Source organism: Pteropus alecto, unplaced genomic scaffold (genome assembly GCF_000325575.1).
Source record: "Pteropus alecto unplaced genomic scaffold, ASM32557v1 scaffold3, whole genome shotgun sequence".
In the NCBI taxonomy this organism is placed as follows: domain Eukaryota; kingdom Metazoa; phylum Chordata; class Mammalia; order Chiroptera; family Pteropodidae; genus Pteropus; species Pteropus alecto.
The window spans coordinates 37353345-37370301 of NW_006442484.1; the positions used below are offsets into that span (position 1 = coordinate 37353345).

General features: G+C 32.5%; 1 protein-coding gene across 8 annotated transcripts in view; it reads right to left on the minus strand.

Annotated features, from left to right (window-relative positions):
* Window positions 1-16957, minus strand: part of COBLL1 (cordon-bleu WH2 repeat protein like 1) — a 137130-nt gene that overhangs the window by 16565 nt on the left and 103608 nt on the right. For 6 of the 8 annotated variants that reach the window (XM_025039536.1, XM_025039541.1, XM_025039537.1 and 3 more), the window contains 3 exons: window positions 4946-5099; window positions 4321-4395; window positions 3017-3136 (listed from right to left, as the gene is read on the minus strand). In XM_025039536.1, the coding sequence (XP_024895304.1) occupies window positions 3017-3136; window positions 4321-4395; window positions 4946-5099 (349 nt within the window). The remainder of the gene's footprint in view (window positions 1-3016; window positions 3137-4320; window positions 4396-4945; window positions 5100-16957) is intronic. The other 2 variants (XM_025039539.1, XM_025039538.1) reach the window with 1 other exon arrangement.

Sequence of the window (16957 nt, forward strand, 5' to 3'; positions counted from 1 at the left end):
AAAAATGTTAAATTTTTTTCTGTTAATATATATATTAACAGAAAGTATAATGAGAATATATAAGCAGATATGCATACCCATGTTTCCTTCTCTTTTTTGTTGGTTTATTTAATATAAATGGAAGCATACTATCCTGATGTCTTTCACCTAACTTTTCTTGCTCTACTTACTATATCATAAAGATTGTCCCACATCAATATGTTGTGTGCATGTGTGTATGTATGTGTGTGTGTTTCTTTTCAATAGCTGTAGTCATTAAAGTGTGTTTATCATTGCATTAAAGTGTGTTTATCATTATTCTTTAGCATGAACAATAAATGGCCAACAGAGTAAAAGAGACATCCTAAGCAGTGTCCATACTCACTGTAAAGTTAATTTAAACCAAAGAATGCAATTCTGGATCTTTGCTTATTAGAATTCAACATTTCCACTTACACAATAGCAGCTGAACAACGTTTAATTTTTACCACGATTGAGGGGGGAAAAGGGTGGTGTAGTATTGGATTACAGTGATCAGCACATCCATAAAATTTAATAAAAACTTTAACATATTTGAAGAATATTTAAAGTGCTTAAAATGTATTTCTTTAATTTTGTTTTTAGGCATATAGACAGAAAAGTGTGGTATTTGTACTCTTCGATAAAAAGTATGGAGAATTTAAATGACAATTTTTTTGCAAATAAAAAATAGATAATTCAACAGAAAATATATTTTAAAAACTCAAATTTAAGTGAATTTTAAAATATATGTATAGGAAAATCTTTTTAGTATAACATGTAAAATAATAATTATGATGCCAATGTACAATATTGTATTTACAATAGCATATCACTTCTATGTAGTAAGAGTACAATTACATAATTTGAAAACCGTGCATAGAGAAAATGAATGGCCATCTTGGTTTAGATCCAAATATGTTTATAAATGGCTCGTTGGTATATGTTAACCTCTTTTGAATATTAGATTAACTAGGTAACATTCAGCAAATTATTTCTTTCTTTCTCATCACAGGTGTTTAAGAAATATAAAACTTTTCTTTAAGTCTGGTGTTTTCACTTAGAAACTGGTCTCAATTAATTAAAGTACGAAGAATGAGTTACATATTTCAAAAATCTCAGATTATTTGTCTGGGATTTTATAACTTGGTAGTTATAAGATTATTTTTTTTTTCTAGCCTAACAAATATTTCTAATATTAAATGTCTTAAAAAAGGCTGTAATTCTTTTTTAAAATTCTAATCATCCAAGAGAACTTCCGCAGTTGATTGTTTGACTAGTACAAATTTCTCCAAGCTTTGAAAAATATTAAATAATGTGGTTTTTTTTAATGGGTTAACAGATTTATATGATGGCCAAATTTTAGGACTACAGTAAAAAAAATTAGGGTGAGAGCTGTGAACAACGAATAATTTTCGCAACTGTTATATCACAACTATCATATTTTAGGTTCAAAAGTTATAAAGGAAGAATATTTACTTTGAAAGAACAGTGTTTAAATTCTTAGTGAAGACTTAAGATTTAATAGCCTCTAAAGTATAAATGTTAAAAAATTACCAAAATCATTTAAAAGCGTAATTATTAAAATTTATTTTACACTTACATAGCTTTATATAATTTAATATTTATATTTTAAGTTTCTCTAAAGATAGCAAAGTTAAAACAAAAAATAAAATTAAAAAATTCTTTAAAATTCACAAAATGCAATATGTGTAAATAAAATTTAAATATTAAACTTTCAGAAGACACTTTTGTAAGTTTGTAGCATTTTATTTGTAAGCTCTTAAAACTTAAAATTTCAGAGACTTTTAGGATACCCTGTTTATTTTTCATGGAGATGATCAAAATGGCAAAAGTCTCTTTTATAAAGCAGAACTGTATCAAATTAAATCTAGTCTGGTGAGCTACTTTTTTTTTAATCATTCATTCAAAAAATGTTCACTTTGTCAGACATTATTGTAGTTGCTGCTAGACAGAGTTGTTTTTCATCTTTAAAAATTTAACTACAATTTACATTCAGTAAAATTCATCACTTTCGCAATACATTTTGGAATGTCCAGTTTTGACAGAGGTAAATAGTTGTGTGACTATCACCACAATCGATATAGAACAATTCCCTCAACCCCGGAAACCCTAATGCTCCTTGGTGATCAACCCCTCCTCCTAGCCCCAGCCCCTGGTAACCATTATCCCTACAGTTTTGCCTTTGCAAGAATGTGTATCAATGAAATCGGCATCTAGCCATTTAAGTCGGACTGCCTTCATTTAACATAATACACTTGAGATTCAGCCATGTTGTTGCATGTCTTAGTTATTCATTCCTTTTTATGGGTAGGTGGTAGTATTTTAATATCTGGACCAAACAGTTTGTTTATCCATTCCTCAGTTTAGGGATATCAGGTTGTTTCCCATTTTTGGCAATTACAAACAAAAATTCAAAAATAACTCACATGGAAGTTTGTGTGTGCACATAGGTTTTCATTTTTTTAGGAGAAAATACCTAGGAGTGTGATTGCTGGGTCATATAGAAAAACAAATGCTTAAATAGAAGGAGGAGGAGGAGGAGAAGGAGTAGGAAGAAAAACCTTGCCAAACTATTTTCCAAACTGGCTGAACAATTTTGTATTCCTATAAGCAGTGTGTGATAGTATACCAATTTTAAATAACTGGTTTGAAGTGATAAGGACTCTTTCTGAGTCACTAAAAACTTGAATCAAATATTTATAATAAAATTCAAGTATTACCTAACTATAAAGTTTTGTCATCTGGTAACAAAATAATTCCAATAATTTTAAAATAAAAATCAAAAGCAATACTGTAGAAAATAAGCCAAACCTAGAAAACAAAAAAGTAGAAAAAAATATGTATATTCTTTTATATTTATATAGTTACACATTGGAAATGATAAAGTTCAAACCGTTTGCCAAAAAATCAAAAAGCCAAAGAGAAGAGAAGCTGAAATCCTTCAGAGCCACTGATTTTATTAATCTTACATCTCAAGAAACGCCCGGTCACCTACATGTCAGAGATGCTACGGCTGCCTTGGGCATTCCAGGGCACTCCAAGAGAGAGGCTTCGTCTGCCAGTTTGGGCACAGTGCACTGTTCGTGACTGGGGAGCTCGGGGCCAAGGGAGGCTTCTGCCAAAGAAGTAAAATCTGTAGAAATGGCACTCAGACAACAGAGTTAAGGCAAGCAGAGACCAAGAAGCATTTCAGAAGAAATCAAATTCGTTAGCTCACAATTATTCATGCATTAAACAGGAAGATGTAAAAGAGAAAATGAGAAGCAGGTATCAAACAAAGTTTGAATAGTAGTCACACCTTTTTTCTAATACTTCAGAATCTTCTCATTTCACTTATATATTCGGTATAACTTTTAAAATCTTCCTTTTTGGAACAAACAGTATCATTGGTATAATTTGGGGTAAGAGTTAAGAAAAAGTCATTGCTAGTTACCTAATGGTAATGATTTTAATTACAGAGGAAAGGAGAATTCTTATCGTATAAGATGTGTTAAAATCCCAAATTCCTACGTATCACTTAAAGGTTAAAGACTCAGGAGCATTTTGGTGCTTCTGAGATTTTTGTGTATTTGTGGATATAAATTATAAAAATTAAGTAAGATTATATTAAGCAATTTCACACTTATCAAATTATCCCTATGCTAAAGTACTGGCATAGTAATGTTCTATTTTTGATCAGACATATCCATTTATATCTAACTTTAAATTAAATCTAAAGATTAAGAAATTTTATATTTTTTCTTATAATAGCTACTAAATAGCTATTATTAAAAATATTAGGAAACTATTAAATTGATTTATCTTATTATTACTGGAATTCCATTTATTGGGAGAGAATGCAAAATGAAACCATATAATAGAAAATATTTCATGATAAATTTTTACCATTAGTTTAGAATACTAGGTTTGTTACATTTATACCAATGACAGTTATGCAAAGAATGGTGCTTTATGACTTCATGTAAGTTTTCTTCTGAATATACAAAATGTGCCATTAGTCTTGGGAAAGAGATTAATAACTGGTAACTTGACATTGTATAAAAAAAACAAAACAAAACAAAAACCAGGAGACCTAGTAGAGAAAGTACTCAAGGTACCAGAATTAAAGGTTTGAGTTCTGCCAATTTCAGACTCCAAACCAACAGGGTAATTTTTTCATTTCACAATATAGAATTTGGAAAATATAATCAAGGCATCCAGCATCTCTTTCATATACAGAGCATTATAACTAGATTCATTCCTCAGCTGCCATACATGGTCTTTTTCAGTAGTTACATGTTGTGGATAAAGGCATCGTACCTGGGCTGGATAGCGCCTCTGGCAGGTTTGCTTCTAAAATACTGTCTGTATTAACTGCATGTACTGACTGCAGAGCTAGAAAAAAGAAGCAATATAACTTATAAACAAGTCACATTCATAAATGAAACAATCTCTTAGTAGCTTAGCTAATTATTTTTTATATATTTCAGCAAGAGATAACTCTAAACTTGTTAGAAGCCACTTTACTGTCCAGCTGATAAAACTAAAATCTACTTACAGCCACATTCCTACATGTACTACAATCCTAGAATGGCAGGATCTTTCTGAAAATATTCACAAATTGTCACATGCTCATATTAGAAAAATGGAACTGTATGATTTTTCATTTTATTTTGTCATGTTGCAGATTTTAAAAGCGGTTAAGTGAGGATAATCAGGGACTAAGTAGATGCTCATATTAGGATAATGGAACTGTACGATTTTTCATTTTATTTTGTCATGTGGCGGATTTCAAAAGTGTTAGAATAATCAGGGACTAAGTATTAAAATTAATTAAAAGCTTAAGTATCATTAACAAAAAGACATGATTTATAATCTATATAATTTCTACTATCTATATTAAAATACAATACAAATGTAATGTTAATGGCAAAAGTAACATTACCAGTCACGTGATTATTTTCATCATTTTGATGCTGGGGTGTTTTAGAGGGTGGAGAAGGTGCCTTTCGCTTTGTCCTTTTCAAAGACGAATTCCCAACGGATGTGCTACTGAGCTTCAGGGAGCCAGTCCTCACTACGCCTGCTCCACAGGAACTCTGTGGAAAACAAAACGTCCGAACGCAATCTCTTTTTAGAAATTAATAGCAACCTTTAGAAAGACACTGACCTTTATGTCAAACACATCATATGGCAATATGTAACATAAGAGTCATTCATTCACAAAACATTTATAGAGCATGTGCCATGTGCCAGAAGCTGATATATGAGACAGATATGTAAAGAAACATAAAATATAGTACTTCTTACGAAACTTAGGCTAAGATGGGAGATTGACATGCCAACAAATAATTATAATTTAGAGGAATCTTAAACAGTACAGTTAAAAAACTTTCAAAGAAAAATCTGGAGAAAATAGTGGATGTAAAGTAAGAGATAAAAAAGGGAAAACTATTTTTACATTAAGAGAGCTGGCTTGATTAATCTCTCACTTTTTAGCACTAATCTATCAATGACAAACAAGTCAAAAATCTATGTCTTCCCTAAAGGTCATTTGAGGTCCCCAACTCTATACACAGATCATGCTCACACTCATAGCATGTGACTGTCAGCAGACCTTTCCTGCCTCATCAGGTTGGCCAGTTCCTCTTGGCCCATTGCCATATCACCTTGCTCTTTCCTTTACAACAAATCTGCTTAAAAGAGTTATTCAGTTTTTGTCTCCAATTTTCCATTTCCCACTTGAGCCCTTCTAATCAGATGTATCCCAACCTTTGATGCATTAGAACTATATATATCAGTCATCAGTAACCTCCACCACAAATAAATCAGTGGTGACCTCATAGAAATCCTTTATTTGACATATTAGCAGCATTCAACTGAGTTGACCACTCTCTTAGAATCCTCTTTTTCTTACTCCCAGGATACTACATTCTTCGCTCTGCACATATCTGAACTCGTTTTGTTGGTTGCTTTTCATCTCCATCCTTAGACATGCATATACTCTTTAGTATCTACTCTCACTCTCTTGGTAACCTCCTCTGTTCCTTTGGTTTTATGTATCATTTATATGCTGATGAATTCCAAACTTATGACTCCATGCTGGGCCTCTATCTGATCTCCACTTAATGTATAAGGCCATTTCAAACTGGGCAGGTTTAAAACTGAGATCCTGATAACTCCTACTTTCCCCTGTCCCATCAAAAATTATCCTGTTCTATTTTGCTCACTGCTCTATCTCTAGAACAATGTCTGACTCATAGAAGTTTTTCGATAAATATTTGTTGAATGAATGAAATACTGCCTTCTTCGTTTGTTAAAAAAAAAAAATAGTCTCGATAAATTCGGACAGTCCATAAAGCTTGGGTCATTCCAATATTTACAAGGCAATGCAAGTACACCTAAGAGAAGTGAACTAGTTCATAAGATGTTTTTTGGTTTTTATACCTTGCTACACACTGAGAAAAGTGTAGCAAATTTTACTATTTTGTAATTTTGTAATATTTCTTCCAGAGGAAAAAAGAAGCCAGCTCCCAAAGAGAAAAATGTGAGTTAGTTGTCATCATTGCCAACTGTGTTAGGTACTAAAGAGGAAGGCAGGTCATCTCACAGGAGAAGCAGCACAGTCAGGTCCACAGTGGCAGGCACCTGATGGGATACACCTCTCAATAAGGTTAATTCCTCTTAATAATGAGGTGGGACAGGGTGGCTGCAGGCTGACCCTACTGGTAATCAAACCATTAAACTTCTTCCACACCAGTTGGAAAATAGCTGCAATCACTAACCTCCTCTCCTATTAGTCTGGTTTCTCCCCTAGAACTCTTCAGACATCTCCAAAATCCAGCAAGAAAAGAGTTACAGCCTGCCACCCAAACCCAGATTTTGATTCAGAATCACTAAAGCCAAATCTGATTAAATCGGAGGGTCATCCTTCCTCCCCAAGGGCATCAAATAGATCCTCGACTGCTATTTGCACTTTTGAATTAATTAGAAAAGGAGTCCTTGGTGATAAATTAGCTGAGAAAGAAATGTAGTAATGGGCAGACAGTATTTAAATATAATTTTGAGTAGAATATAAAGTTTAAATAAAACTTTACTGATATGTCTCTGTGTTCCAAAACTTTCACTTGCTATTTATAAAAGTAACAAATTTAGCCATCATTAAAGAGACCAAAAATTCTCCTAAAACAATGTGGCACTTCACTTTTAAAAATATCGATCTAAACATCAAAAGTAGTAGATATCATTTTCTTTCTTGATGAGTTTACTTCTGTAAAACTCTACTGAAGCATACCTCATTCCTATCATAGAACTAGTTTTAAGAACACAGAAGTGATCAATAAGTAATTGCTGAGTGCATGAAGTAATGGCAGCATTTGATTTTCCTCCGAGTTCCATGCTAAAAACTTGCTCCCCATGTTTTAACTGATTGTTTTCATGAAGTCTGTGATTAAAATCTGTTTTCCCCTTTAGGTCTGAATCCCAATCACTGTAATTTATTGGTCTGTACAATTACCTGATAAAAGCAGTCATAACATGAATTTTTCAGACAACAGTTTAGGAATTAGAGCTCTTAAATTTTGGTTATCATAAAGCAGGCAGCATAGATAATAAAAAAAAGGGAGACATTTGTATACAAAGACTCACAAATTTATATGAATCTATCCATAACTCAAAGAATAAAAATAGACTCACATATTTCATTTATCACCCTAGAGGTCTTAAAATACGCTTTTTTTTTTTTTACAGGATATTTATACTTCTATGGATAAAAAATTTTTTAATCTATCAAAAAACAGATTTCTGTTTTACAAATGCTAAAAAAATTTCAATAACATTTATGAAGACAGTTGACAAAATAATGCACGTTAGAAGGGAAAGGCATGAACATTTTGGCAAAGCACATTATAACTTTATTCTGTAAGATTTCTCCCCCTTACCAAGTTGTATGGGCACATTATGAAAGTAAATGGACGTATATTTGTAGAACTGCAAATGGTTCAAGGAGACTAAGAACAAAGACATTAGGGGAAGAGAACAGAATTGTCACTGAATGATGCCAGGTAGACTATGTGACCTGTCACAAGTAGATTCCAGGTTGTAATTAATGTTTAAAACTTATTAAGCTCATGACAAAAATGTAAATTTAATAATTGATGTAAGATAGGCCAAAGGCAAGAGTTCTCAAGAAATAAGAACGGTGACTTTAGATAATCAACAACAGATTAATTAATGACAGGAAATATCAGTTTGGTTCTCAGATAGGAGTGATATTAGTGTTAGTGTTCAAGGAAATAATACATATTTCTTGTCCCTTAAGAAGGAGAGGCAAGCACTTTTTTGTTTGTTTGTTTAAAGAGACTGTTAGAAAGAATTTCAATCAGCTAAGCAGCAGCCAAGGAAAGTTAAGGTAATAAAAATTAAACTTAGAGTTTTTTTTTATGTCAACTGAAAACATCACTATTAAGACCAAAATAAAGGAACCTCTGGGCCTTGAGGAAGAGATGTTCTATATCTGCTAAAAACATCTCTCTTTTGGGTAAAAGCCTGCAGGAAAAAGAAAAAAAAAAGCATTTAAGTCAGAAGATCTAGATGTTTCTAAATAGATTGTAGCCAAGAAAACTTGTGTGTACTGAGAGATATGAGTAGCATATACTTACCTAGCATACAATATTGAACAGGCTCCTAACCCAAGAATAACTACTGCTAGAAAACAGACTTAATAAACAACCACAGTTATTTTGGTAAATACATCATGAGTTCCCACATAAAATGTTTAAAAAAGAAAGAGAAAAGGAAAGGAAGGCCACCAATGCCTAACCGGCACCATTCTTTAACCCTTTTTTTCTGTGTACTACAGGGGTATCCTCCTAATGGCCTCCAAATAGTTCTACACTTGCATTAAGTAGTCAGGGTTGAGCTGCCCTGTATTTTTGAGTGTGAGCTTGTCTAACTGAAGAGAGCTTCCACAGGATTTACACATTGGAAGGCAACCCAGTGTGATAGTTACTAAACATATGAGCTTTGGAGACAATGCCAGGGTTTAAAACTAGGGAGAACAGCATTTATTGTCTTTGCGATCTTCAGCCTCCTCATCTATAATGTAGGAAAAGTAAAAGTACCTACCCCAAAAGAGGTTGGAATATTTAAGTGAAATGAGGTGTATAAACTTAGCACAGTGCCTAGCATACAGTCCATGCTCTGTAAATATTAGTTAATATTATTGAACATAATTTGTCTATTTTAAAGTATGTGAAAGTGATCTGTAAATAAAGTAAGCAAATGATAGCTATAATGTAGAGTTAGAGTAAAGAGTATGAACAAAAAGAGGTATTTATTTTAAAACTGTACTTTTTCTTCAGTGATGGTGGTAGTGGGAGTTCTATTAGAGTCAATCTCAGTTATAATCAACCTTAAAACACAACGAGCGTCCAACATTCAAGGAACCTGGATTTAGTCTACTGTGTAAGCATTGTATGTAAAAACTCTATCTTTAAGTCGCCTCAGGCAACTTTATCATACCTTTAAAAAAATCTAATAAAACCTAAATATTTAACAGCAGCTTGTTAACTCTTAGTGATAGGTATATGGATGTGTATTATAGTATATAAATTTGAAATATTTCATAAATTTAATGTGAACAACTAAAATAAAAGAACGAGTTAGAACTGTCTTTGGCTTTCAACATCGAGATATATTTCCTTTGGTCAATTTATGATCAAAATTTTTAAAAAAGGGTTGAGATTATTTTTAAGTCCAAAGGGTTTACAAAACAAGAAAACAGAGAGCTTTTTACTTACTAGAGGAAAACACTTTGGTTAATAATTAGAGATATCCAATTATTTACTTTGGTTAGAGTCACTAAGTCTGTTTGCCATTAGCAAAAACTGCACCTCTAACAGGAATGCATATCACTGAATTTTATGGTCTGTGAAAAGGAAAACACTGCACAGAGAAAAAGAATACACTAGTGAAAGTGGCAAGGTCAAGTTGAAAACCATGCCAGATAGTTAATCCCTGAGAATTATTACTCCGATCAGAATTCACTGGTTCAAAATGGAACTAAATTTAGCTAAAGAAAATAGAATTGAATGACATTGAATAGATTTATCAAGTACCAGCTTTGTACTAGTTATTAGAGTACTTATTAATCATAGTTGAACTGATAAGACTTCCACATGTGGGAAGGGGGGAGGGTTAAAGGAAAGAACCTAAGCAGTCTCTTAAAATTGTCTTATAACTTATATTTTTTTCTTCTTAAGGGACAGGCTCACATTATTCTTCTCCAATCTGGACATTTGCAATAAATGTTATGAAATATTATTAAATATCTTATAACCGACATTAGCTTTACCCTAATTTACTATGAATTATATCCCAGTGACTGAACTTCCATATAACTGAAGGTCAAGCTCTAAACACTTTTAATTCTGGATGGAAGAATTGTTTCTAAAATACTTTTACAACTTAGACAACAAATCAATTTTTTAAAATTTCAAAACATGATTGTAATAAATATGATATAGAAGTATGAGGTATTGTGTTAAATTTGCAAAATAGGCACAGCTATGAAGGCAAGCTTTTTTTTTGTTACAATAAAATCAGTTTTATTATTATTTTATTATTATATAATGATCATAAAATTAGCAGAATCTCATATGAAATGCAAATAAATGCAAATGTTGATGAGGACAAAAAGAAAAATTACTGTAAATCCCCCAAAATACAGATTACTTCATAGACATTTTGGTGTCCAACCTTTTACATATATTTTATACCTGTTTATACACACATATGCATGCATGCATGCACATTTTGGCTTATACTGCATTAAAGTATATGTACCAGTTTCTTTCTTCCTTTGTGATTGTTTTTTAAATAAAATGCTATCTTTTGATGGGGCCAGGACAATTAATTTTGCTGCCCTGAAACTCCTTGTTTTATACCCTTTTCTCCTTTGGTTAATACTTCCTTCCAGCTCCCAAAAAACTAGGATTTATGTATTCTATTTCCTTTTCTCTACATAAGCTTGTTTTAAGATCCTTCATTGATAGCACTGAAAATCTTAGCCTGTGCAGATCAACTTAGATTAAGAAAAATCATATCACATCAAAGTGAAGGGGTGTAAGAAATAGGGGTGACACTTCAGGTACCAGATGACTATAATTCTGGAAAGGAGAAATGGGCCTGGAGCTCTTAAATCCATATTATACAAACAAGCACTTATGCTAATTTTAAGGGTATTCCTAACAATCTGCCAAAATAAATTCTGAGAGAGGTAGCAATGAAATTTACTTATAGGTGTCTAAATACCACCACCACTTGTAACTTATGCCTTTTGGGGCCACTAACTAAAATTAAATTCCTTCAGAGTATTCTGAGTGACCAAGCTTGCCACTAGATTTTTTGCAAAATCATCTAATTTTAAAGTCATTATTACTCAACGATAACATCTATATCCTCTGTTTAACGAACTCATTCACCTGCACACATCTTTCTCAAACTTTTTATCTTTTACCTCTTTTTAGTGTTGCCCAAAGCACTTGTGTTGGTCTTTGTGTTATAGTCAGGAGCTGAGAGAGAAGACCGTCAATGTTTTATTTTGCTAGTGTAATTTAGGGTTTAAAAATTCTCAGAAGAGTAGTTACCAGGACTATCTGTTCAACGCTGACCAAACCAAAGGTGTATGCAACAAAGCACTTTCGTCTGTTAAAGGTTGCTTTTAAAAGATAATAAAAGAATAAAATAATTTTATCATACTAGAGTTGAAAGAGACTTCAGGAAATTTAATTACAAAACCTTATTCTATAGAGGAGAAACCCAAGGCATAAAAAAGTTCAATGGCTGGTTCCAGGTAGAAGACGAAGAACACAACGAGAAAATGATGACAAAGAATTTAATAGATCTATTAGTAGAATCCAAGACTATCTCTCAAGCCAGATTAGGACTGCTTTTGTCACACCTATTTTCTTTCAGGCATTCTCCATTCATATCACAAAAAAAATAGTACACAAATTTTAGAACCTGTATTATACCCTTCCAAGGTTTTTATATTTCTCTTCCTGAGGCAATCTGTGCCTTCATTTTATCAATCCTATAATACTTTGAGATAGCATATAACCAAGTCTTATTAGTGTGGCAATCCCTTACTTACAACATTTTTTTAAATGCCCAAATATGAGGGCCGAATTCAGTAGTACATCTTGTATAAAACAAAAAGACAAGATGAACCTGAGTAGAGCTCAGGATTAAGTCAAAAGGACAGAAGATGGTAGTAACCATGGCTCTCTATTGTCATCATGATGGAGACAAAGAGCTGTCTGGGGGCAGGGTTAAAAAAACATCTACAGGTTAGCTGAGTTTAATGCCTCTACCAGAGTAAAGTAGCAAGCAAGGGAACAAACTGGTCATCCCAGAGAGTTAAGGCTGTATGACAAGCATTATCTTATTATCGCTGCAGGAACAGTCCTGCTTCTCTCTGCCCTGGCCTCTGTTAATACACGCTGCTTACCAGAGAAAGACACATCTCTCCCATGAGATTCCAAACACTAGTGGTAGAAAGACTAAATAAACTTCATACTAGAAGAACGTCTTAAGAACGACTCCTTAATACTGATTATTTCCAATGACCTTATATTAAAATTAACTCAGTATGCAATTTAAAGAGGCACAACTTTTGTATAGTATAAGGAAGAGAAACCCATATTAATTCCATAAATAACTATTGTTCTCTGAATAGTACTGTTCTTTAAAGTTTAACAACTTAAGAATGAACACAGTTCTTTACATTTAGGTTAGAGGTAAAACTGGCAGAAACCTAAAAAGGAATGGCTCAGAGGATTTTTGTGAGCACTTTGCTTAGAGGCTTGTCTGGAACATTAGCAAGTACTATATAAGTATTAGTCATTACTTTTGCTATTGTGATTATGACCCTTTGAAAATCTGATGAAAACTACAATGACAAAGTTTATCTTATATCTGGGAAAGTCTTAAAAGAGGAGGCAGATTAAATATTAGACTGTGCTGGTACATTTCTCTCCTGAATGAAACAAGTCATATTTTTGGAAGTATAGACAGCTGTATCTCTTATATCAAACTGAAGATGCCATGGCAACCACTGTTCCTAGGCAATTGTAAAATTATGTGTGTGATCCACTTTCTATATAATAAATATAAGTGGAGAGTGGAGGTGGAAATCAAATGTTATGTGATAACCTGGAGTAAAAACTAAAAAGAGTGATATTTCCTAAAGATTACAATTACACGCTCTATTACAACAACTTTAATGACTGCATAAAACTAGAATTAAAATTCATTAAGTGAAACTAAGACCAAATATATATACTGTATATTTCATAAACATATGACAATTTATCATCTCGTCTGCTTGTAAACCATGATAAATATTAAAAGATAAAATTGGGTAAAAGATGAACATCAAACATTTTTAAAATAAATCAGTGGTCAAAAAAGTAATACTCTAAGTATTAAATTTCACTTGCATAATACTGGATGGCAAAGTATTTCAATTTCTCAATATTTGAGTGTTGGTCTGCAGCAGAATGCAAAATGAAACAAAAAAAAAAAATCCCAATCATGATAATCCCTTATTGTGTTTCCAGCCAAAAGTAAATATCCTAAAGAAAAGGAGGTCCCATGCTAGTTCCCTGAGAGGAGCTGCTTGCTATTATGTATACACAGAACATTAAGCAGCAAAGCCACATACCAAATGTGCAAAAATGAAGAATTCGCCCCAAGGGTCTATGAATTCTGTGGGTCAAGATTACCCACAACTTCTATCCAACTCTCTTTCCAAATGTAAAAACAGGCTTAAAAGCCTTGTTTGTTAATAATACCAAGACATCCTTTGGCCACTAATTTTATTAAATGTACCCTTCACAGACACTTGGTTAGCAGATATGGTGCTTCTAGAAATTGGATTTCTGAACTTAGTTTCAATCCTGGAATTCTGTCATTTTCAATTTAAGTCAATGTCATTACATTTCTGATTTCTGTCATGTGTGAAATAAATGACAATCTTATATAAATAACTATATACATATAATCTTACTGTAAATAACTATATACATGTCATACAATAATGCACACAATATGACTCATGTAAATAACAGCATGAGCCAGCTATAACATATGTTTGTGACATAAATGGCATTTCAAATCGTTAGGCAGAATCATATTCAGAAAATGCTCAAAAAGTACCAAGAAAAGTCTACAGCCATGCTACCCTGAACAAGCCCTATCTCATCTGATTTTAGAAGCTAAGCAAGGTTGGGCCTGGTTAGTACTTGGATGGGAGACCACCTAGGAAGACTGTAGGCGTAAAAAATAAAAAAATAAGGAATTGTAAACTGACAAGGTCCTTGCAATCTGTTATGTCAACCAAGGGTTGCCTCATCTAAAAAAAAAATAAAAAATAAATAAATAAAATAAAAAAGTGAAAAATAAAAAAAAAAAAACACAGATAAAACTAACACTTATACTTACTACAGTCAGGTATTGAAAAGATAAAAATGATAACATATTTGAAAGTACCTTGAAAATTGTATCATCACAATATAAAGGCCAGAAAATTTCTGATTGGGTACTTTTCTTTTCCAAATGAACATTTCTATAGAAGATAGTATATTCACCTTGGTAAGGTAATAACACAAGGCTTGAAACCATGTGAGAGTACAGAAAAATGTAGGGACATGAAAAAGACACTAGCAATGTAAACCATGTCTTTAAAATATATTCTTTAGGTGGATAAAATAATTTTCCATGTAGAAATGTTTCAAAAAAGGCGAGGATACATTATTTTACTAATGGATCTGCACTGAATCCTCTTTGGAAACTGCACAATCGGTTGCCAAATTTAGCTCAGAAAATCAACAGCCTTTTATGTTAATATTTTCAGTTTAAGCTCCAAAATCACTATCCAAATATCATAATTTGCTAGTATTGAAAAGTGCCTTAGAAGAATGGGGCAAATTATTACATATGGACAGCCAACAAGTATAAAATAGATGTGTTGACAGAATTTTTTCCAAGCTACAGATAGACTGACTTATCCGAAAGCCTAAGGCAAACATAAAACCAATGACTACTTAAAAAGCACTAAAATGAAATAAAAACTCGAAATGAATAAAATTGTGCTAATTACAAATCACTTTGTCGCACATTACTGTTATTTATCTCTCTAGTTCTACTTTTTGGCATTTCATTCACAAGAGATAAGCATTTTCTATTTCTAACGTAATGCAACTATTTCCAATATTTCTACTTTTTTAAAGGATGCTTTGGGGGAAAAAAAATTAGAAAAATCAGAATGCTGTAGTTCTGTTAAACAGCGCACCCTTGTGGTTTATTTTACCTTACAGGATAAGAATGCATCCAATATACCTCATGGATTTGGAAATGATTTTATCATTTTTTTCCAGGCTACTATTAGTTTCAATCATTAAAAATAATGCCCTTTTAAAATTCAAAATTGAAAACTAAATTTTTAAAATAGATATAAAATGTCTATTGTGATAATGACTATCTTTGATTTTAGATTTCAAGCAAGCAAGCAGTAAAATAAGTAAAATTCACCCATAAACTTATAGTTCTGCTAAATTTCCTGAATATTTGCAACTGGCTACATAAACAATTTCAATTCAGGGGGCAATTTTATTTATATGCATTATATAATTATGTATACTACGTTTTAGTTGTTAGTCTTTAACTTTTCAATACAACCTGCCAAAATTCTGGCTTTTCTGTAAAAGCTTAAGAAATATATTACTGAGAATTACCTGGCCCAATTACTATAAAGCAAATGTAAAAAGTAAATTTTTTAAGTTATCCAAGTACTTCTGAAAATTTATCATATATATATACATGAAATACTAAAATTTAGTGATATTTTAGTGTGACAGATATTCTCATATATACTATACCTGGCTGTGTGAATACTATGGTTAAAATTTATTTATCAATTCTCTTGAAGACATGCTATGTTACAGAATTTTGCTGGGGAACAAAATTCCTGCCTTCTGGTCGGAGAGAGGAAAAGGGGAAAAATTAACGAAGTTAAAAGCTTTAAACAATAATATAATCTTAACACTTATCTTTAGAGGATGGGATACTTATCCCATATCATGTTATATTATCAATGAAATATTATGTGCCTTTAAAAAGGAGAAGCTCTTTATGTACTCATAAGGATATCCAAAATAAATCATTCAGATCACTAGAGGAGAATCCTTCTTTGCCTCTTCCAGGTTCTGGTGACTCCTTGAAGTCTCTGGTTTGTGGCAGCTAAACTCCAATCTCTGCCTCCACTATCACATGGTCTTCTCCTTTGTGTCTCTGTGCCTGTGTCACCTCTTCTTATCAGGCCACCAGTCATGGGATTTGAGTCCAACTTAATTCCAGGATGATCTCATCCCTAGATCCTTAACTTGATCACATTTGCAAAAACTCTATTTCTAAATAAGGTCCCATTCACAGGATACTGGGAGTTAGGGGTGGGATATAGCTTTTGGGGAGACACTATTCAAACTATCACAGTGGATAACTCAACAAAGAATAGATGTTTTCTCTGAAAGAGTATAGTAAATATAGGCTAAGGTCATGGATTCAGGTATCTCCAAATTTAGAAGATGGATAAAGGAAGTAGTATCAAGGAAAAATATAAATAAAAGAGAGCTGAGATATCAAAAGAGAATCAGAACCAAAGAAGAGGGAAAAATAAAGACCATGGGGTGATCTATTATATCAAATATGGCCAAGGAGGAAAAGAAATAAGTGCTGAGATGAATGCCTAGGAAGGCATGCATTCACATGAACATATGCGTGTGCACTTGTGTGTATACACACACTCAAAAACAGAACCACAGCTTAACTGTTAAGAATTTTTGTAATGAATAAATTTTAAAAAATGGTTTTTCAGCTTCTCTAGGGAAAGCCAAAT